Source organism: Pipra filicauda, unplaced genomic scaffold (genome assembly GCF_003945595.2).
Source record: "Pipra filicauda isolate LSUMZ 115617 unplaced genomic scaffold, ASM394559v2 scaffold328_size813605_pilon, whole genome shotgun sequence".
In the NCBI taxonomy this organism is placed as follows: Eukaryota; Metazoa; Chordata; class Aves; order Passeriformes; family Pipridae; genus Pipra; species Pipra filicauda.
The window spans coordinates 124,466-148,116 of record NW_024104452.1 but is presented as its reverse complement, the minus strand read 5'-3'; the positions used below and the strand labels follow the sequence as shown (position 1 = coordinate 148,116).

Here is a 23,651-nt window from a genome sequence, read left to right as displayed (position 1 = left end):
GCCCTCTCCCTGCAGCTTTTGGGAGAAAATTACTCCTGATGCTGTTTGACCCTTCCTGGGCACCTGCTGGGAGGCAGCAGCACCAGGCTGGATGGTCTCGCAGCCTGGGAGGTTCCCGCTGGCCATCACCAATGGAGCACATTGCAGGGCATGGATCTTGCCAGAAAGCCATCGGAGCAGCAGTGGTGAGGGAGGGCTTGCTGGCAAACGCCTCCTAGGGGTGGATGGGGAGGCGGGAGGCTGGTTAGTCATCTGTGCCACGCTCCCCTGTGAGAGCGAGGGTGGCTGGTTGGCGCAGAAACACACCACTACAACAGGGCTCCTCCAGGAATGTATTTATTTACATTAAAACACTATTATACAAACTGAAAGAAAGGAAAAGGGAAAAAAATAAAAGAGACAACATCCTAGAGGAGAAGCTGTGCCAAAGTCAGCACCCCCCCTTCCCACCCTGTCTTGCTGCCGCCTGCCTTCTGCTCTGGTCTGACTGTGAGTGCCGCGATCCTTGTGGGAAAATCCCTTCCCAACCCCCTCTCAGTGTGAACATCCATGTATTCTGTTTAAATGGCTTTCAGAGATCTTTGTTTTCTTCCTCCAAAGAAAACTCTTGCCCACACGTTCTTTTCTTAATTTATTTATGTAACACAGTGTAGAAAGCTGTCAATTCATAAGCAATGGCTCTGTACAATCATCCTGCAGAGGACCCCTGTTAATTTTCGGCCAGCAGGCACTTCTCCCCCCAGAAGTGCTCACAATTAACAGGGACTCTTTTTAATTTTTTTTTTTTTAAGATCAAAAAGATACATGGAAAAGAAAATAAAGTTTACCTTTCAATGCCTAAAGTGTGCACATAAAACAGGCACAAAGAAACGAATGTGTATTCCCATGATTTCTACATCACTAATACAGCAGGAGCAACAATCTGTACAATAAAATGCAGCTGCAGAAGAAAAGAATTTCAATAACTCATCTGGAATACTTTTTAAAAAATGTTGTTTTACTTTAAAATGCATAGTGATCAGAAAAAAATGCTCAGCAAAGAGAAGCAGCTAAACCCCACAGACACAGAAAGCATCCCCCATCAATTCTTAAAGCATATTTCAATTAGGACTTAATTTTTGTCACAAATCACAAGAATAATATACAACTGGCTAAGGAGCTACATGATAAATAATTGGGAAAGAGAATCTATCCATGCACTAGTTAAATACAGCTAACCTCTTTACAGTACACAAAAAACATTCATTAATAATGTAGTGTAAAGACTGAAATGTAAAGAGAAAGAGAGAGAAAATACATTACTGATTTTATTAATTCAAGTTCAGGCATCTACTTGTGTTACAGCACAGCTGTCAAAAGGCGAGAATGAGTAAATAATAAAACAGAGTGTTTTTCTTTCTTTCCACATTACTCTATAACTGAACACCGATGGGCAGTGAAGCAATCATTCTGCTGTCCAACTCATGAGGCTGCTGTGGTGTCCTAGTTCTGCATCTGTTCAAAGAACTTGTAGGTGGGATTTTCGTAGCCATTTTGCTGCATCTTGGAAAGGTGGCGTTCCTCTGGTGTCACTGCAGCATCCACCTGTCACAGGAGGGAACAACCAGGGTCAGATTCCTGCTTAATTCACAGCACAACCCATGTTTCCCCCTCACCTTAGGGTCATCCAGTGTACTTTGTAACCCTTCCCTGTGTGTTCAGGTAGAAAGCATCCTCTGGTTCACTTTTTGAACAGAGTAATATGCAGAAGATAAAGCACCAAGAACAACTCTGCAACTGATCTTTTTGCTGCAGGACTTCAAAATCAGCTGACCAAACTCAGCAGTACGAGCTTTGGTTTTTGTTGTCTGGTTGGGAAGCATGCAACTCCACAAACAAAAAAGGGGATGTAGTTTGCATCTCTCCACTAGTCCCTCGTTATCAGGATTCCCCCCTCCCCCTTCAGAATACACATCAATATCAACTGGATCTCAAAAGAAAAGAAAAAAGCTCACTAAAAAGCTGCACTGGTTTTATTTCTATCTAATAAAATTTGACCTTTCTTGATTTCTTGGAAGACAGGCACAAAGAGAGCTCAGTCAGGATTTCTCCACTGAATACCTACGACTTCACAAATTATTTTCTTGCTTCTCTGGACATTACAGTAATACAAAACTCCATAAAATCAGAGTGCCTGAAAACAGGCTCTAAATTGTAATTAGGTATTTTACCTCTGCTGTCTGTATGAGCTCCATACATGTTTGTGTATTCAAAACCTACTGTATCCTGGCTATCTTGTTTGACAGGTCTTAAAAGCAAAAGCGAATTTTACATTGTCAAAAATTTAAAATCAGAAGGTGCCTAAAACTCTACCCTTAAATATTAGGCATGAACATTTTCCTGTGGGTTCCTGTGAATAGTGACCTCCAGGAAAAACAGCAATTCACTTTTAGCATCAAAAAAGATTTTAGGATAATGAAAAGTGTATTCTCTCAAGAAACCCTAACTTACTCTATCTAAGCTTTTAATAAAAAAGCAAAGGAGAAGTACTGATGTCTGATACTCATTCTAAACCTACTCTGCAATACTGGGAATATCTCATCTTAATGAGGACAGACTATGACCTTTGGTAAGTTGTTCCCCGATACTCTTGAGAAAGATTAAAGGTATGTTCTTCCTTGATTGGGACAAACATAGGCTGCTCAGCTTACTTTTGCAGCTGTTCTTCCATTGTGGCAGGTTGTAACAGTACCTTTCCCATAGAACCACCAGAAAATGGTTCCTTTCAGAGCTATCTCCTCTTTATATCATCTTTTACTTGCTGTTTAAGAGAAGAAATGGTTCTCTGTGTGGCACATGCATCGGATTGTTCAGATGAATTGCTAACCCCAAATCTGATCCACTTTCATATCTGTGCCCCTTCTAAATCTCCTTGTCCATGTCCCAACTCTCAAAACTGCATTTTCAATCAACACTGTATCTTCCATCAAGTACCTTTTTTAAACAACAATTACACATTTTTGTGAAATTTTTGTGAAATACCCAACTTCAAGGGTTATATATTACTTTTGGAGCCCTGAGCCTTCCAGCAAGCTGTTGACTCCTGAGGGCAGAGTATAGGATGCCAGGCAGAAAGATCACTGGGCTAGGCTGACACTGTGCTCCCTGTGTTTCCAATTCTGCAATATAACTTGGATTTTTAATACTGCCATTCACAGGCTTTCTCTATTTTTTGAGTTGCATTTGCATGCAGTAATTCTGTTATGCAACAACCCACAAATCCATCTACTTCTTCAATTCCTGTGATATGCTTTTAGGCAGCAAGTTTAGAGATCACTCTTGCTTTATTTTTCTTGTTTGAGAAACCAGGGTGGAGAGGGAATAGTGTCTGTCTTTCCCTGCCCCCCTCCCTCTCCAAAAGTAACAAACTGTTCCACCTGAAGGATGCAGACTTCCCATGGCCAGCCCACCTGAGTGCGGAGTGCTCAGCTCTGCTGTCAACAGTCACCTTTGATCCATCAAGGACAGGAGAACTGGGAATTTCACAGCCAGTCTCCTCTTAACCCGCCTGCTCCCAAATCCCCCAGACATCCCAGAACAGCTCACAGCCAGGGTACAGCTGTGCACTTGCACTGGTCCGTGCCTGCTGCTCCCGTGTACCCTTTGCCAGTGGTGGGACTGAGTGAGGCATGGTGAGACCTACCACACCTCACAGCACCCACCTCTGCAGCCACCCCAGGGGCTGAGCTGTTTCACCTGTCCTTCTTTCAGGGGTTACTAACTTCTCCCTGCACAAAAATACACCATCTAGATCCATATGCAGTGGACCAGCGTCTGGCAGTCCCTCGATGCTACTGATGTCCAGCAGAGCACTTGTCTTCTGTGTATGCCAGCAGTGAAACAGCAGTAGGGCCTAACAAACCCATTCCTTATACATTTTGTACAAACTTGCAAAAGGCCTAACCCCGCCTTGAGCACCATGCAAATCTAACAGCATTAACTATTTCTGTTGTGACAATGTTGCCGTGTGCCATCTGCTGCTGAAGTTGTCACTACCACGGCTGCAAAGGCAAGGACAAAGCAGGGAAAATGGCAAATGTCCCTGGAGCCTTTTCAGCACTTAGAGAAAATAAGAATAAAAGCAGGTGCAGAGGAAAAGTCACCCTTCCTTTCATTCTTGAAGGGGCCGCTGCAGCACCAAGTCAGCCCTGGTTCCTGTGCACTGTATCACCACACTACTGGAGTACGTAGTGCTGCTCCAAATCAAAGAGTGAGAGTCTCACAACTCACAACTAAACCCACCAACAGATTCTTTTCCAGCATGAAATTAAAGCTCAATATGAAGCTTTGGGATTGATGGACCAGGAATCCCTGGGCATCAACAGGATGTCCGAGATCATCTTCCTTCCTCGGAGGCTCCCTCACTAGGTTGGGATGCAAAAGACAGGGATGCCAGGACCTGTGCTGGACTTCCTCATCTTTAAGCTCCAAACAACACCGTATTTAACTCTGCCACCTGTTTTAGTTTGAGCCTCCCACTCAGCACTTCTTATTCAGGACTAGAAAATGTGAAAAGTACACAGCATAACCCGCTTGTAGGAAATGGGGTGAGACAACAACATAAATTAAAGGTAAAAGACACTAAAGAACTGATGAGAAACTTGGAAGAAAATCAAAGAGGAGAAAAAGATTAGGAAAAAAATATGAGAGCAGTAGGAAAAGACTGAATTTTTACCACCTTTGCACAATATTCCGTATTAAAAAGTCTCACTTTGATAAAACCAGTTTTTAGCGAAAATTCAATAACCTCTGAAATAGGGCATTTGGCATTTATAGATGAAAGGGATTTACTGAAGCTCTTACTTGCAGTCTTAGTCAATTTTTCTTTTAGATTTCCCCTTTAAAATGACCAGTGCTGGTACGTCCTCTCTTTCCTGCAGCTGTTTGCTGCAGGGCAATCCATCTCACTGCCAACCTACCTGTGCTGTCACTCACCCTGAATGTCTTCTCTTCTACTCCCTTTTACCCATTCTGAGGCTGCCAAACTCCTCTCATTCCTTACAACCTCTGTCCTAGGTATTGCTCTGCCAAACAACATGCTTTGAACCCAATTATCTCCTTGTCAGTAAATCCCTAAAGCCCCTTACCATTTCAAGAAGCATTTTGCACCCATTATGGAGGTGGCAGAAGCTGAACACAGTATGTAAGAGGTGTGGGCACACTTCTCTTTTCTATGATGTGATGTCTCTTGAGGAAACCGCTCAGTCAGGGAGATAAACTCTTTTGAGGCTGTTTGCCCACCTATCCCCATCTGCAATTGTAGTGTCATCTCTGCTCCTGCTGTGAGCCCTCCTGTTGTCACCTCTCCCCACATTCTCCTGCTGGAGGTGCCACCTCCATCAGGATATTCTTTGAACAGAATATCCTCAAAGAGGACAAGCTGACACAATCAGCTGTTGCCCAGTGCACAGGAGAGGTGAGAATCTCTCTTTTGCCACCTGCTTTCATGAGAAAATAACCTCCTGCAGATAGCTGGGGTGGGTGCACCAGCAAAAAACACAAAACATTTGTTGGAGCCCCTGTGTGCACTTTCAGTCTCTCAGTCATTTATTTACTTAATTTAAAGAGTACTCAAAGTTCTTAAGTTCTTTTCCTGAGGAGTCTGAACCACTTTGGAACATTTTTATTCTCAGACTAGGGAAAAAATTGTTATGACACTTCTAAATAGGACAAGTATATCCCTCCTCAGGGTTTCAAAAAAGGTTAACAGGATTTTTAATAACTTATTTTGTTAAAAAAATCAGAGTGAAATGAGAAAAAGTATAACAGAGTTGACTTTTTGGAAGTAAAGAACACATGTGGAACAGGACCTGTTTTGTAATCTTGCATCCATTATCACAGTGTTAAATTCTCACTGCAACTTCTGACACGCAAAAAAGAGGTTGCAAGATTTGTTAAAATATACTCAGCCAACCTAGAGCTGATGTACAGTTATTTTTACACTGAGTGATTCTGCTCTTTCGTGCTTTTTATGCACAGCACATTAGAGGTGCACTGTGGCTAAATGAATTAATCCTCTTTAGAATGGAACAGCTTAATTTTGAAGACATTTTGATATTAAACATCAACTACATACGGAACTTTGAGTGGGGGTTTTTCTGTCCCCAATGCAAGAGCTACAAAATTTTCACCAACTAAGGACAAAAATAGATGTTATGCCTTTCTTGCAGGCGAGAAGCTCAGACAGTGAGGCCATGCAGTCTGCCAAGACCACAGAGCAAGTCTGGCAGAAGGAGGAATCCTGGCTGCCAATGCCAGACACAATGCAGCAAATCCACAAGGTGACACCATCTCCAGGGTGATACTACAGACCAACCAATATTCTCAGTACATCTGCATGCTGGAGCTTTATGGTTTTATCAGTAAAATTTTTTATTCCCCAAGTGATGCTGTCATTTTGACGTGAGTTACTTATTCAGCTCGTGCATGTTATTTCTAGCCCAATGTTTCCAAGTTCACTGTCACTGAAGACAGCCCGTGGAAATCCAGGATTACCTTTGTCATATCACTCTATCAGGCAAAGCCCATCTGGAATTCTAAGGTCATACTGCAGCACTGGTATGTCCACATTCAGTGTCTGATTTGGGGCTTTGGCCCAGCAAGCCTCCTGGCCTTTCTGTTGTCACTTAACTCGGCCAAGAGAGAGTTTCTAGTGGCACAACCACTGGCAGCAGTTATCAGGACAGTGGTTTGAAACTAAAACCTGCTTCAATTCTCTACAAAACAGACTGAATGGTATTATACAGAAAGTTAAAGCTTAAGGGTCCTGCTTGCCATTTTCTGTCTCTTGGTTGAAAATTCTGCACACCTTGGTATCTGTGCAAATCTCACCCTACATGGTTGGTGCTTTTCTGACCATGTCTCTTTGGAAGGTTTCAAACTACATGGACAACCACAGCATGGAGAGAGGGATGCACAAGCATGGGCTTAACACAAAGTCTTACCCAAATACTTTTAAGACCCTTCAATGACCCAGACAGGGGAATAAATGCATCCTGAAGCAAGTGTGTGTCTCCAGCAAGACTAAACCAAGGTTCACTTGACTCCAGGTGAAACCAACATAAACTATGACTTGATCAAGATTTAAGTTTCAATCAAAAATGTAAAATACCAAATCTGGAGGGCAAAAATATACAAGTGTCTTGAGTGCTTGCTAATACAAGTACTATCTAAAAATCAGACACACAGCAAACTAAGTAGGGGAAAAAAGTTACATTAACCTCGTTCCAGTTCTCATAATTAAGTTTTTCTACTTCTTTAAGAGATCTTGTCTTAAAGTCGTGTAACAGATGAAGTATTTTAATTTACTGTAAATTGACCACAAATTTCCTTGGCAGGCTGAGAAGGATTTTCACCTTGAAAATTCTACCTAAGAGTCTTATATACTATTTTTTTCTCAAATCTATGAGTTTCAGATTAGCCACAGATCAAAAAAGTTGGTAGCAACAGAAAATCTTGTTTAGGGAACAGAGAATAATAAAATATCTGTATAGGGAAAATCCTTGCAATGCACAGCACAAGCCATGGAAGACCAGCCTCAAGTGTTAAAACTAAATAAAGAAATCAGTGTGTGTGAATTCCCAAAACCAGATTTTTCATTTTGCCCAGTATCTGCTCATTGGCTACTGTCCTATTTCCAATAAAATGAACTTTCACATTATGAGGTGATTGGCCTGGGATAAGTCCAGAAGAGATTTCTGTGGTTTTATACCCAATGTAACATGATTCGCATTGTGTCTGCATTTACTAAATAAAGCAATTTGACTCCACACTGCAGAATTCAACCATGACAATTCTGAATGTAGCCAAAACCACCGTTTCTTCCTTTGAAAATTAATATTTATAGAGTAGTGTGTTGACTGTGCTGTACAGGTGACACCAGTTGTGCTTGGAAGCCTTTTCTTACCTCCACAACCCCATGGTGAATAGATGTGTACTGCTTCTTCTTCAGCATCACCAAAGTAATGACAATCACTGTTGCTATGACAACACCTCCCACCATTAGTCCAATGATGGCACCTTTATTTGAACCCACATCTTCAGCAAAGAACACCTAGAAAAGAAGAACAAAGGAAGGTGGCTAATAAAAAAGCTCACCGTACATTTGACTAACCTGCCCGGCTGCCACAGCAATATGAAGCCTATTAAAGCATCAGTAATTAAACAGCACTGCAAGTCCTCCTAATTACTCAAACCTGGATTGCTGTGCCACAAAGTGCTCAAAGGTGGAGAAGAGCAATTTGGGAAACCTATATTGTCTGTGCTGTGGCTTAGTAGGGGACTCAGCTCCAGGCTCAGCTTCACACAGGTCTTGGACAGTAGCTGCCTTTTTTCCCTGAGGAAGCAAGTCCAGCTCATTGCACAAAGACTGATGAGCTTTAGCAGAGGAACCGAGGAGCACACACATTTTCTTAGTTTTAGAATACTAATCATATAAATAAATTTACCTCTGTGTGGCTTGTTTGGACTACAACACATTTTTTCAATAAAGGAATAGTGAGAGACCTGTAGGACAACAGTGAAACCTGCACACAACGTGAGAGAACTCTCACACCGAGGAGACAAGAGTCAACAAAAATTAACACACTGATTTAAGTGACCACCAAGGGGTGCTTCATGATTTTGCAGGGCAAAGGGAGAATGAGCTGTGCCTGGATGTTGTCAATACCCATTCATGACCTAACAGGTACCAGGGGTGAGAAAACCAGAGAAAATCCACTTGAATTATATGCACTGATAAGGTGAAACAGAGGACAGCAAGATGCTTTATTCTGCATTTAATAAGACTGGCTTTTAGGAGCAGGTATGAAAAGTGGGTGATTGTTTTCCCTGTCCTGTTTTGTATTCAAGGAATACATTGGATTATTTTACATCTATGCATATCCTACAACCCTTTTGTCCGCTTGTCAACAGCAAGCTTTTATTATTATTTTTAGCCAAAATGGGCAAAAAGGATTAGAGAATAAATTACATTCACAGAATTGTAACACTACCTCAAGCTGAAAGACTAAATACTTTGACAAGTATTTAACAAAAATGCAGAGTGAAGCAGGAAACCAGCTGAGAATTATAATGAGCTGTATAACATTTGCACTCTTTAAGAAACACAATCTTCCTCAGAGAGGTATTAAAGCATGCAGTATAAATATTTATATTGTTCCTAGGCACAAGCAAGAAATATGTTTAAACAAAGTTAAGAATTCACTAGAAAGCACACACAATGGACAGTGTTGGCATGAGCTGATGTGAAGTAATAATTTCTCCTGTCAATTTTACCTACCCAGGACTGAAATTCTGTTACCACGCTATCTTTGAGCACTGTGGAATACCCCAGCTAATATGCAAGAGAGGAAGGCCTTAAGCACTCTGAGCCATGAAAATCAACTTAATGTACAGTTCAAACACGACCATCCATAAAGCAGAAAATAACTGCAATTTCAGCTCAATTCAGAGGTTTGAGTGTAAAATACAATGTGGAATTCAATTCAAAGCAATATCCTTAAGAGACTGTTTCAGTAAATCCTACCAGGACACAGAAGGAAAGCACAGATGAAAGTGTTTTCTGCTCCCTGCTTTCGAATTAAAGCTAATGGAGAAGGGCCTTGGACAGGACATGGAGTGTGGTAAGGAAGCAATGCCCTGTAAGCATCAGTCCAATACTTCTCAGCAAGACCAGACTCCTTGCTCAGTCTTAATTGAAAAGATAACCTGGAAGACAGCTCACTAATTTTTCAATAGTGGTTGTACCTATCAGTAAGAAGGATGGAAAAAAATGCTGTAAGAGGCTAGGAAGGTCCCATTTTAAGCAATGCACTCCCCATCAGCCACCACCGTAAGGGAAGTTCCCAGCACCAAACTGTGTGAGTTGGTATCAAACCACTTAGACACTGAATGGGGCTGCTGGGAAATGCCTATGACAAACCAGTATCTACTGTGTCCAGAACACATTCCTGCAAGTTCCTTCCCTTCAGTACAGGTTTGCTTCATCTGGATATTTAACTCATCTGAGCTAAGCATGTCAGACTTTCCCAAATTAGTGCTAATGCATTTTGGATTAGCTCGTCAAACTGGGAATTCTCAGTTCTCGGCATCAAAGAGATGGCAGAATATCTTTTCACGTAGTGATTGCCTAGTTCAAATGCAAATTTGAGCCCCATGTTAATTTTAATTTTCAGCACTACTTAGCTTTAAGAATATATTAAGAAAAAAAGCTTTCAAGCTTAATATCAGGATATTGAAAGCCATGGAACTGGAAGCAGAAAAGGTTTATAGTCAACACTGCTGTATGGGTTCTTCATTGCTTATTAAGGGACTGAAAAAAGCTTTTAGAAGATGCTTGCTCTTACCTACATTGCTTTTGGTTGTACTTTTTATGTTCATAAGAAGTACAGTTCAAATGGGGAACAATATTTTGCTCCTACGTGCCCCTTCACCTGTTAACAATCATTTAATATACCTTAAGGAACAAAACACACAGACAGAGCCAAAGTAAAATTAAGGCCAGTGGAGAATCTCCTCTTATCCCAAGCAGGCAATCTTGGGAAAGGTTATGCTCCACGGTGTTCAGCTTCCTTCATGCACCACCACCATCTGTTTTGACAGGAAAGGAATCTATTCCTGAAATGGTGTCACTCTATTTCTTGCTGCACCGTGCTGTGTGTCTTTTTTATTTTCTTTTTTTAAACTTAGCATTTTCCTTCCTCTGTATCCCTTCTCTTTAGTTATGAGACCATGACAGATGGACTGTGGGACAAATACTGTCCATATGACCACATCCAGTGACACAGCAGTGCAAGGCCTGGAACTGTCAGAATTTCCTTTCATGTCAGACTTGATGACTTTCCACCCTCTCTGCTGACATTATTCCAGGTTTACTCTCATCAAAGAGAGAACCAGAAAAATCATAATCTGTTCATGTGATAACTTTTTGTTGGCACTTTCAGCATCCACATCACTGAGGGGAAACATGGTCATAAGTGACTCACTAGCTCGAGACTGAATCAGCAACTCAAAATGCAGGTGTGGAAAGCACAATTTGTTCACTCACCAGCTTTTGATGATGAACTTCATACCCTGAGTCATGCCGGAACTCTGCATCCATCTTCACTTCAGAGATCTCTTCCGTTTTAACATTGGTCAGCCCAGAACCTGCAGCGCAAAGATAAGGCATTAAATGAAGTCAGCGATTCAGACCCAGTAAGGTTCTGCTCAACCCCACCCTCACCACAGAAGGCGGCATCGGTATCGTTCGCACAGAGGAGGGAAGCAACGTAAAAGGGAACGGGGAGAAAAGGGAGGTACATCTGATGTTTCAGTCCCACTGAGGTGACACAGAACGAGCTGGCAAAATTCCTCGGTTAAACGATCCTTAATCCACTGCAGCCATATTGGTAGGAGCATCAAAGGCTTTCAGAGGCCTCCTGAATTGGCTCACAGACTGCAGATAGATCTGCTCTGACAGCCTCTTTAGCAATGTCAAGAAAGTTTGTTGTTTAGGCCAAAATCATCCTCCTCCCTAAGCTCAGGCTGCTGTGAGGAAAAAACAATACCCGTGGTGTGAGGATGGGAACCCCAGATATTGTATTTTCTTGTTTCCTGTGAGTCTGTACCTTTTGCACAAACATGCACAAGTAAGTTACTAAAATGTCCGTGAGGTTTACACAGTTCTTATTTGTTTTCAGATTTCACACCACTCAGAACTAATGATTCATGGCTTGTCTCCTCTCTGAGAGGTGATAACTGTCCCTCTTTATTAAAAACATCCAGTAAAGCAAGTGAGCACAGCTTGCAGCAACCCTGTTCTCCCCTTATGGGTGTGCAAGGGAGATGCTGGATTTGTCTAACTGGAAAGAAGGTGAGGATTTCCTCCTGGAAAACAGCCTTAGGAGAATGAGCCAGACTTGATTGCAGCAGAACAGTGTATCCTGTACGTGTATCTATGAATCCTGAAGAGCTGGCTCCTGCTTATAGAGAACATATGGATATTCATGGAGCTGGTTATTTTCCTTCTCAGTATCAATGCACTGACATTTGTATTTCTTGGAGGTACAAACACTGCAGAAGAATGAGATATTTATGAGATATTATTTCCTCTCCCTATTGAATATAATAAGAACAAACTGGTTCATATTCCTTGTCTGTATTTATTTTAGCATTTTCTCACCCCCAGCTCTTCTCTTCAAGGCTTCATTATTATTATCTTGGGCTGACCTTAAGTTCTCATGCAGAGGAAGAACCTCTTTTAAAATTCTCAACACTACTGACTGCTCATCTGTTCCACTGTCTCTCTGGGCTCTAAACAAATTCCTGAAGAATTCCATGTGCCAATAAACTCCACAGTACTCAATGCAAGAATTACTGCCCTTTGATTGCCTTTGAATGTGCAATTTCTTTATTTCATCAAGTCCTGGTTTATTTTTGAATTATGAGTCAGCAAGAACAGACCTTCCCAAGAACTTCTCTGGACTGTACAGGCAATCCAATTCTAAGGTTCTGATTTTTCTTTTCATAGGAAACCATGCAAAGGAGAGAACAAGAATTCATCTTCATGCCATAAAGTATTTATGGTTATTTTCTTGAACAGTCTGACTGCCCCATAAATTCTATCTTACTGTCTTTTTTTTTTTTTGTAAGAAATAAAGCACTTAAACCTCTCAAATTTCTCTGGTTTTTGATGCTACATCACAGTACTGACACAGACATATTATGGCATTTACATAGGAGAGACCATTTCTAAATCCAAGAACCATAAAGATCCCATGAGGATCTGTGCTGTGCTATTTGCAAACTGATCTAGATAAGGGAGTGAATAGTGACATGAGAGTTTATTAACAAAACCTAAAAGTAAAAACGAGGATAGTCAAAGTAAAACCAGTTGCAAAGAACTGCAGAAGGATATTACATATTCCGAGTGCAAAATAAAAGGGAAATTATACTCAGTGTTGATACAATGTAAAGTGGTGCTTGTGGGGATATACAGCCCTAACTATACATACACAATAAAGGTTCTAGTATAGCTCTGTTCCACCCAGAGACAGAGACCTTGCAGTCCCTGTGCAGTCAAAAAGGCAAAGAGAAAGCTGGGAGCACTTATGAGAAAATAGAGAAAACAGAAAACATTGTTACACCACTGGTTAAATTCTGCATCTTCATTTTAAATCTAGCTATTCATTCTGGTCACCCCACCTCACACAGAGGCAGAAGAACTACAAAAGATACAAGGCAGGGAGACACAGATGATCATGGGTATGGAACGGCTTCTGTACAGGCAGAACTAAGATCGGGAGTCTTCAGACTGGAAGCGGCAACCGAGGGGAAACATGACAGAGGCCTATGTGTGAATGACAAGGTGAAAGTCTACAGGGAATGGTCATTCATCATTTCTCCTAAGAAATACAGGACACCAATAGGGCTATGACACAAGATTGAAAACTAACACAAGAAAGCGTGTGTATATATACATACATATATATACATAATTTCGTACAATGCACAATTGGACCGTGGAACTCACTGGCACAAATCATGAGGATGTTCAAAATATAAATGAACAAATGTGAAGAAGAAATGCTTCTCCAGGGTTGAGAAACACAATGGAGAAAATACAATTTCCAGTCCTGGAACCTGTCAAATGCTGGCTGCCAAAAGCTCAGTGGATGTGCCAGGGGTATAAGGCAGAGGTGAAATCTGTACATACCCTGTTTGCGCCACTGCTAAGAGCAGGAAAATGGACTTGGACACTTCTGCTCTTGGGCTCTGACCACTTTTACTGAAAGCAAGCTGTGACAGCTCAGACTGTGGGTCTTTGTCAGCTTCAGTTAAACAGCCAAACGCTGCAGGCAGGAGTTACAGCAGCATTTCAGAGGGCGGGACAGGTCACATCAATGAGCAAAAGGGGGTGACAAGTTCACCAGTAGTCTCAGTTGCTGGAAAAATGCAGGCTCAGGCTTCCTTAAAGCCACATTTCTCTGAGGCTTCCCTTCAGTCCTCCCATTCCCATTAAACAGTGGCATGGGAGCCGTACTTCCATAGCATGGGAGCCATACTTCCAGCACGTAGCAGGTTAAACCATCTTTTTTGCCTTGAGATCAGACAAAATTTTTTTGTTTTGAGGCAGGTGACCAAGGTCTGGTGGTCTACACCTGGCCTTACCGACCCACAAAAATGCCACGGGATCTGAACAAAAAGTAGAACCTGGTATTAGGAAGTGAATGATGTTAGACTTACTGAAACTTGTTTTTGGCAGCTGGCACAGGAAAAAGGTCAGAAACAGAAAAATCTTCTGTTGCATGAACAAACCTGACAGAAATTTTTTCCCTTCCTACCTCCCTTAGAAGTGAGGAAAACAACTTCTAAAAGGAGAGTTAAGGTAAACTGGTGGTCTTCTGCAAATAACTGATTATATAGTATGGAGAAGCATGACATTGCACTGCAATCAATTAAATACCTGCTATCAGACAAATATATATATGTATATATATAGGATTATATATGCCTTTTCACAATGTTAAATTGTAGAATTGAGACTTTTTATTTAACAGGTTGTCTTTATTTCCAGTTCATTCACTTTCCTGTCCTGGACACTACATATTTAGACTTACATGCTAAAATCAAAGATATATTTTTCAAAGGTAGCAACTGAAGAAGGAAAAACTTCAGGATCTTTTCAAAACTTTGATTAGATGTAAGATGCAAGGGCTTCCTAGTACCCCTCTACCCTTGCACTGAAGACAAGCATACAAAGAAAAGTTCTTCCTCTAATAAGAACTTTAATCCTGACAGAGAGTGATGTTTTTTCACTACCAATTCTAAAATCCACAATACAAACACAAAAACCGATGCACAAGATGAGAAGAGAGAGCAACAGCCTCAGTGCAAATTCACCAATAACAATAATTATTAGCACTTTTTCTTCTGAAACTATCTTTAGGGAGTAGCAGTTCTAATTCAATTTAAATTTCAATTTAAAAATACTTCAACTCAGCTGGCAAATATATTAACTTGCAGTTCCTTAGGAAAACTGACAAAACTATTTTGTTATCAAAACCACGGGCTTAAAAGCATCTAGTGAAATTCAACAAAATGAGCTACCTATGACAGGCTTTTAATTATATTGATGTTAATAAGTAATATTAACTGCTTTTATACATACATGTGTACACATGCACGTGTGCACAGATACATAGTCAAATATCAAAAAAGCAGCGTATAAAAGCCTTATTGCTCCTTGCCCTAAAGGAAAAAAACAAACCATATGGAGTGAAAAACTACTCATATGAAAAAAACCAAGTAGCTGCTTTGAGGAACACTGTACTCACATAGATAAGCTTCTGTGTTTCTGTAAACATATAGTTAGGCTCTCAGAAGAATAAAAAAAAAGAGGATACAGCAAATTCCACCAAGGATGCAATCAGGTGTACATTATCTACTACACTGCTTGTAATCGCTTCATCTACTGGTTACATAAACACATAGAAAAGTTTTCTATTTTGTTTCGCACCAGTCTGAAACAGTATTAGCTGTGCCTGTGGTCTAGAGTTAAAAATTAAACGTCCAAGTGAAGCACAGCTGAAATAGGTGGATGTGGGTGGTCTCTACACAGAGAAAACCAAAGTAGCAGTTGGGAGCAAGGGACGCAATGACTGCATTCAGGAAAACATTCAGCTCCATGTCCATGAGCTCTGTTTGAGTCACGGCAAGAACAAGAAAAGATCTGTTGAGTCAAGGCCTGTTAAAAGAGTAGTAAACAGCTTTATTTGGGTAAAGCTTCATCTAAAATAAAGAGGGTGGATGGCAAGGAATGCAGTCTTTGAACAACCACTCAGGCAGACAGGTGTGTGTTCCAATTAGAAGTTCAGCTACTACTTCCATATGACCCTGTGACTTTGTGCAGGTCACTTCATTTTGAAATGAAAGAAGAATGAAAATTGTACACTCATAAAGATGAAAATAAAGACTATATACTCAGTTTTGTAAGGACAAGTCAAGTATCTTTGAGGACTATGCATTTTTAAGACTGCATGGAACTAAAACTTTCTGGTCTCTCCTTGGAAGTTAATGGTAATTCACTTTTATTTCATAGATGACTATAGAGCTCTCAAATTAGAGAAAGCAGAAAATAAGTGCAAAAAAGAATGTTATCTTTTTTAAAAAAGATACTCATTGGATTTGAATGTAAAATAATTCTTTCTCAGAATATATGTGTGTAAAAACAAATAATCAAACCAAGTAAAATCTGGTTCAGTAATATTTCTGGCATGTCAATGCAGATGCTGTGCATATGCACCTATAATTGCATTCACAGTTAGTAACTATCTGACTTATAAAACAAACCAAAAGGATCTAAAGGAAAAAAATCCATTAATGATTTTTTTTTTTTGGTAGCTGCAGACAGTTGGTTTAAGGCAGCTGTATTGAACTAGCATCACTAAGACAGGGAAAAAAAACCACCCTGGCAATTTCTGGCAAGAAAATCATAAATAATTCACTAAGCTGTTCTATGCCCTCACCTCACACAGATGCAGCATATGTGCTAATGATTCTAGAGAACAGCCATTAGGCTTACTGACCCTCTGCAAGCATGAGTTAAAACCCTTAGCTTTTTATATAATGCAATAAAGACACCATGTCCTGACTTAATAGCAGAAGGGCCAGGGACAAAGCAGAAGCTTTATGTCCAATATTTCCTCAAAATAATTAAATATTTGCAAAAACAATCAACTGACAATGAGCTGGGATAACACATTAAAAAACCCAATAAATCTAAACCATACTTCATGGAAGAAAGTAATACAGTTAATATAATAAAATCCTTGCATTGTGAATTATAGGCATCCTGTGAGTGATGCAATTACAGTTGTTAGTGGTATAATTATAGCTGCAACTCTGCAACAGATGAAAATATGATCTGCCCTGAAAAGAGCACTGGTTTTCTTTATCACCTTGAATTACAGAAAATCTGCCAATACTAAGCAACATTTCTTCTGTTGGCCTGTTTTCCAATTTTCACTCCATTTCCACAGATCAGACCTGCTGAATTAACATGAGTAAAAATGACAATCTAAAGATATTTTTATGTATTTTTATGTGTGTATTTGTCTCTATATATACACACACACACACACACACACACACAGACAGAAGAAGTTACTAATAATCAGATACTCAAAATTCAGCTGCAAGAAATTAAGTGTTCATCATGAAAAAGTGACCACTGGGGCACAGGTGAGAAGGAAACACTACCAAAAAAGCTGTTACGGTGAGACTATCACAAAAGAGGTCCATCCTTGTTCTATCTGAAGCTCTCCCTATGGAATTTCTCAGGCTGGACTGGAGCCTTGTAATGTCTCCTTTTTTTTTCTAAATAAGAAGAAAAATGTTACAAATAGTTGTGCTGATGACTGCTTAGTACATCTAGATATTTTCCTTCCGTTAGACCTTTTATTGTCTTGTTTACTTTCTTTCCAGGAAAGAGATGATAAGAAAGGGTTTGAGGCATAATTCTTGTTTTTGCTCGCCCATTTGTGAATTAAGAAGGGGAAGGACAGTAAACTGAAGCACTAGGCTCCTTTTCAAACACTCTTGTGAATTACATTGATGTTTTATCTATACTAGGAAATGGGGTTCCTCCTGACATTATTCTCCTCTTGGGATTGATGTAGATCATATTCCAATTCAAGCTTCCACTGCAGACAGCCCAGGTGGAGTGCAACAGAGGTGGAGGTTTAAACAACTGGCATAAGTTTCAGTAATGCTTTAAACTTGGTCTTTATTCATAAGTTTTTCTGCTATATGGACTGGACAACTCTTTGCTTTTTCTGACTTCACTCATAGATTTTATTTTTTGAAAGAGAGAACAATGTGATGAATTAAAAAGATTCTAGGTATGAAAAATATTATTATCAACTAAATACTTGTTGGACCAGATGGTCCTTGAAGTCCCCTTCCAACTTGGTATTCTATGATTTTCTGACTCTTTTCTGTACTGTGACCAAATTACCTCTCTTGTGGGAAAGTGACAAAGATGATTGACATGATTTTGATCTACCTTTAAGAAAAACATAGTGATCATTCAAAGAATGCTGTGTGGGCAGAAAGTGGTAAAAAGAAAATGGAAAAGAGAAAAAAGAGCATGTGTTTGTATGTTTTCTCAGTTCTTTCAGAGCTCATTTTCTTCAAGAATTTTGAGCAGCTACAAAACATTCACTTGATCTTATTTCCAGGCTTAGACTATTGCAGATTGACATGACACCTGTATTTTCACCCTGAAGTAGCAGGTTAGGGTTCCACCTCGTTCACCTGAGCCAAGCAAGCAGAGGCATCAGCTGGAAAGTCAGGACTGTGAAAAGGGCAAATCTTTCAGGAAACCAGTAAGAAGCTGGGCAATTAAAACAAAAAATTACAAGCAGCTGCATATATTAATCTGCCTCCAGTTCCCTTGTTTATATTTTTTCACTGCAGAATAATCTACTATTTTCTCAAATCTTTCTTTTTCAATAAAAAATAGCCCCAAACTGTAAAATCAGATTATCCCAAAAGGACAGTGACTGCACAAAAAGTATCTCTTTTCCTTTTTGAACCTTTAAGATAGTAATTTTATTTGTAACTAGCAAGTAAAACAGTTTTAAAACACACATTTTTAAACCAACAGAATCTCTTTTCTATTTCCCAAAATGCATCCATTTGATTTCCTCTATTCCTAGTTTATGAAGATACTCAGACTGGTACATATTTTTGTTGAATTGAAATTTTGTCACAGATAAATCACTTTTGAAGGATGATGAAAAATCATGTGGACAGTTATTGACAGAATTTGTATCAGGAAGAAGAAGTCTGCCTAAGTCTGGGAATGGTGATGAAAGACATAAAGAACTTAAGGTCTACCATGAACAGCGAAGAGAACATGTTTATGATATGTATATGGTACATTTAGCACTACTTGAATGTGTCAGAATTCCTATTTCAGATGTACACATAAGACACTTCATGCTGTGAAATTGGGAATGCAAGCACAGCAGTTAGAGATTTCAGTCTCTCCAGGGACACAAGCAGGGATGAGTGCAGTGCATCCTTGGCAGGCTGGAGGGGTTCACTCCCTGTGCCAAACACAGAGGATGGGCCTTTGCAGCACTTAAACTCCATGCTAAAAACAAGGAAAGTGGCCCAGGCCCCTGGACAGCACCATGTTTGCACCTGAGCAGGACACTGAGGAAATATCCCATGTGATTTTCACAGTGCAAAAGTTACTGCAGCTACTGGAAATTTCAAGACATAATGGTCACATGCTGAAATGTTTTTTACCTGTCCTCAGTAGTCCATCATACACATTCACAAAGATCACTAATGACCTCTGTTACCTCTACTTTTAGCACTACTTGCATCACCCCAACCAACAAAGTGCTCTGATATAGTTGACTAAAACATATAATTTCCCTCTGAAACCAGAATGCAGCAGTGTGAGAAAATCTTTTCTCCAGAGGAGAGACACCAAGGATTTCTGTCACGTGTGTGCATGCGTGAGGGAACAGAAAGGAGGAAGGAACAATCCTTAGTAATAAATATGGGCCTCGTAACAGGAGATTTTTCAAGATGACTGAAATGAAAGTTGTTAACAATCACAAATTTTAATATTAGAAGAAAATTTCTAGATTGAACTAATATTGCAAAGTTCAGATTAAACATATTAATGTTTCATTTGTGATGATATTTCTACTGTTCTTGGGGAAGAAATGTAATACAGAAGGCAGATAATGCATTACTGGGGGGATGTCCCCTGATCCCATGACTTTTGGCAATGTTGCTCTGTACCTGTTTCCAGACTCTCTTCATGGAATGAACTGAGACTTTAAACATAAGTTAAGATGTCAGACTCCTGGAGCAGTGCTAGGAACACACAACCCGTCCAGCTCTGACACGTATCACAATTGCTGCAACATGTGAGCTGATTTTACCTCCCACTGTCACAATTTCTATAGCCAGTGAACATAGGTGAGTGATCAGAAAGATTTAAACACTAGGAAGGTGTTGTCCATAATGCTAGAAGATGTTTGGAGGACAAGATGAAGGGGGAAAGAATACAGATTGATCAGTTTAATCTGATCTGAAAAAAAACCCCACAATTATGATGTGACACTGAAATAATTCTGACCCTAAAATATACCAATCTCATCTCACTGTGTGTTGGAGAGTAACTTCTGAAATAAAAGGCAGTTTGTCTCAATGGAATCAGCCATTTCCAGATAAGCCTAATCAACAACCCAAAATGCAAAACAAGTTAGCATGAAAAGCTAAAATCTCTTCCTTTTGAAAACCTGAATTGTCCCATTTAACTTTTCCAAACATCTGCAGCCTGACCCAAGCTAGTCATCTGCTATTACTCTGAAATAAAAAAAAAAGACACAGGTACCTACAGAGGAGAAACAATCACCCTTCTCTGTCCTAGAATGGAAAGAACATGTGCATAAAGGTTTCCTCAGGGAATCCAGAGGGATAATGCATACGAATTTTTAGATATCTGGAGTTAACTAAGTAGCACAGCAAAAAATATTAATGTCCCCTGAAATTCTGAAATTGTATGCAAATTCTGAAATTAATTATTAACCCAAATCTTCTTGACTCTGTACACTCTACATAGAGGATTCAACATTTTTATCATAACATTCCCAAATTAAAAGCAGTGTCTGCACTAAGGGGTATCAACTCTACCCCCTCCTACACCTGCCAACACATTATGGCTGGAAGGGATGAGAACCTGATATGAATCAGTGCTGGGTCTATGGTCCCACTCCCTCTGCAAGCACACATCCTGAACACTCTGGACACGGAGGGCACTCACACAGGGGAATTTGTGTGGAAACACTCCCTTGGGTCACGGAGTAGCATCACATTTTATAAGAGGGGTACACGAAAACAAAGGTTAATCATTTCAGCTGGAGCAGACCACATGCATGCCAAGAAATACAGGTTAGGTAAAAGCCATGCAAGTCATGTACCTGGTCGTGTGGTGAGTCCTCTGTCTGCAGCTGGGCGGGCATCCACTGGCTCAACTGGGCATGGGCAGGAAAGAAACAAAAAAGCAAACAGAAATAAACAAAATCCCCCAAAATCATAAAGTCAAGTGCTCTTCCGTTGGGACAGTGTAGGAGACACAGTGCATAAACAGAGTTACCAAAGCAACAGCTAAAAAAGATCTGCCTTCAGTCACTCCTGGAAGTAAAAGGAAGGGAAGGGCATGACTTCATAAGGAAAGCTTCACAGCTGATGCATCAATTTTACTTCATATTCTGGTTACTGCTTCAAGTGAGAAACAATTAAGACCAAAGAATTTCTGTCAATAGAATGAACCTATACTTGTTATATGCAAACTTTTTCCCATTGTCTGATCAGAACTGGCAGCCAGAACAGACATCATGAGATTCTGCAGCCGCTTCTGATCAATACTGACTTATAAACCTACTGAATCCATCCTTTTTCCTTTCAACAGGGATTCTTTACAGCACTAACTATAAGGTTTGAAAAAAATAAAGTGCATTTTGAAAATGCAATCAATACTTCATTCCTATATGTTCTGATTTGTAGACAGCATATTTGTCTTCCAGTTTTTGAAAGGGAACCACAGAAGAAATACCACTTTCTATCCAACTGTGTGCCCTGCAGTTTTACAAAACTCTTGTATTACCCTACAAAGGCTTTATCAGCTAAAATCTAAGGTTGATGGACCTCACTGGCATTAACAGAAAAACAGGATTTGTAAAACTCAGAGCTGTTTGAATCAGTGCCTACTGCTTCAGTTAAGTCCAAACATTCAGGTTTTTACCCCTCTTCTTCTCTCTTTTACTCCAATCCTGTTGCCTTCCTTATCTACCCAAGTGACAGTGTCAGAAAGAACTTCAATTCAGAAATAAAGTGTTACATTGTTCCTTAAGAATTCAGAATTTTTAACATATGGTATTCTCAATCATTTGAATTTCTGGATTCAGGTATGAGCCTTCAGAAGCAGTAAGTGAGCAACAATAACATAGGAAACCTGACAAAACCTCAGTTTTCAATCGCAAAGATTTGCTCATCTTATTTGGTACCAGAAAATCACACAAACCTGAGGAGACTGCTGACTTAAGCAACAGAAATGCCCATCTTCTCAGGGAGACTGTGCCACTGTTCCTGTGGGTTTGACAACCAACCCACCACGCTTTTATGTGAGAGCCTGTAAGTGGCTCTCATGTCCTTTGCACACAGGAGACTGCAATAGCTCCTGCCTCTGGGAAAAAAGCAGTAAGTCAGCTTTAGAGTAGCTGCAGAATAAAAGAGCATTGGCACATCTGACTTGCTTGTGTTTCCAGAAGGGCAAACTTTTCACAGAGCTTGGTGGTCTGGTGCTGCAGAGACAAGCCACCGAGGCACTTCCTCTCACAGCAGTTCAGAGTGGCACTAGCAGACCATGTAATTGTTTCCTTGCATAGCTCTGTACAAAACCCAATTTCCACCCTTAACTAAAAACTACAATTTTGAGTATTTTCCTATTAATGTCTTCTGCCCGGTTTTCAATATTGGTGGCACCAACCCTCAGGCAGGTCAGCAGTGATTTTCAGTGGCAAGGACTGAAAGGAAGGAACAACCAAGGAACAACATGACCTAAACTGCTCCTGCAGACTGCTCCTCTGTCATCCTGGTTCCTGCCTTCTCCCTAGAAGGCTGAGGTGGTTTTATTTCCCTCCCTCCCTACACGCCCACAGCTATGGAGAACTGAGGGAGCAGCTTGTGGGTAGCAACCAAAATGGGAGCAGGTGAAGGGACAAAAAGATGGAGGAGGAAGTTTTGGTTGTACAGTAGCGTGGACCTGACCTCAGGGTAATGCAGTATTTGTGGTGAGGTGAAAGTATTAATAATGAATAATTCTTCTTGTCACCTATAATTTTGGAAGTACTTTACAGGGGAAAAGGCAACATCACTGGCACAGTTCATAACTGACACAGAAGTGAAATGACCTGCTCAAGGTCACAAACCAGTTGCAGGGCAAAAACTGGAGGTAAAAGCTAAGTGCCAAGGGTCTTCCAAAGCAGATCATGATTCCAGGCAGCACGATACAAAGAAAGTCTAATTTCTGGAGAGCCCTGAGCTACCACCTTTTGAATTTCAGTTGCATTTTAAAGTCTGCTTGCTCTGCCCCAGTATTAATGTATGCACAAACCGAAGTTAACTCTGAAAATCTTGTCTGTGGGTTTTCTCACAGCCTGTTCCAGTGGATCACATCACCTCAGAACAGATAATGAAGAGGGGAGAAATTTAAACCTATTACAGCATTTATCAATAATCAAAACTCAAAGATACACTGTGTGTTACTATAAAAACATTCATTTTGACGCTCTAGAATCATATTTGCCTTGAACTTCTATGTGCACAGACATACATTGAAGTAACACTGAAAATTCATTTTCCAAAAAGACTCATCAAACTAAATTGGTAGGTATCTGCTTACACTGACTACTCAGGCTTCATCCAGGCTACACATCCCACCTTTATCTAACACCAGTACATCTCAGAAGAGCAAGACAGAACGTGTTTGCTTCTCTTTTTGAAAATGAAAGAAAGGTGCACCAAAGAGCAGGTACAAACCA

General features: G+C 40.2%; 1 protein-coding gene across 1 annotated transcript in view; it reads right to left on the bottom strand.

Moving 5' to 3' along the window:
* Window positions 1-614: 614 nt before the first annotated feature.
* The window catches only part of LOC114000141 (amyloid beta precursor protein), a 140,494-nt gene continuing 117,457 nt past the window's right edge, over window positions 615-23,651 (bottom strand). The window contains exons 13-16 of the mRNA XM_039383864.1: window positions 21,030-21,083; window positions 11,087-11,187; window positions 7,946-8,092; window positions 615-1,584 (exon numbers count right to left, since the gene is read on the bottom strand). Of these exons, the coding sequence (XP_039239798.1) occupies window positions 1,483-1,584; window positions 7,946-8,092; window positions 11,087-11,187; window positions 21,030-21,083 (404 nt within the window). The 3' untranslated portion in view covers window positions 615-1,482. The remainder of the gene's footprint in view (window positions 1,585-7,945; window positions 8,093-11,086; window positions 11,188-21,029; window positions 21,084-23,651) is intronic.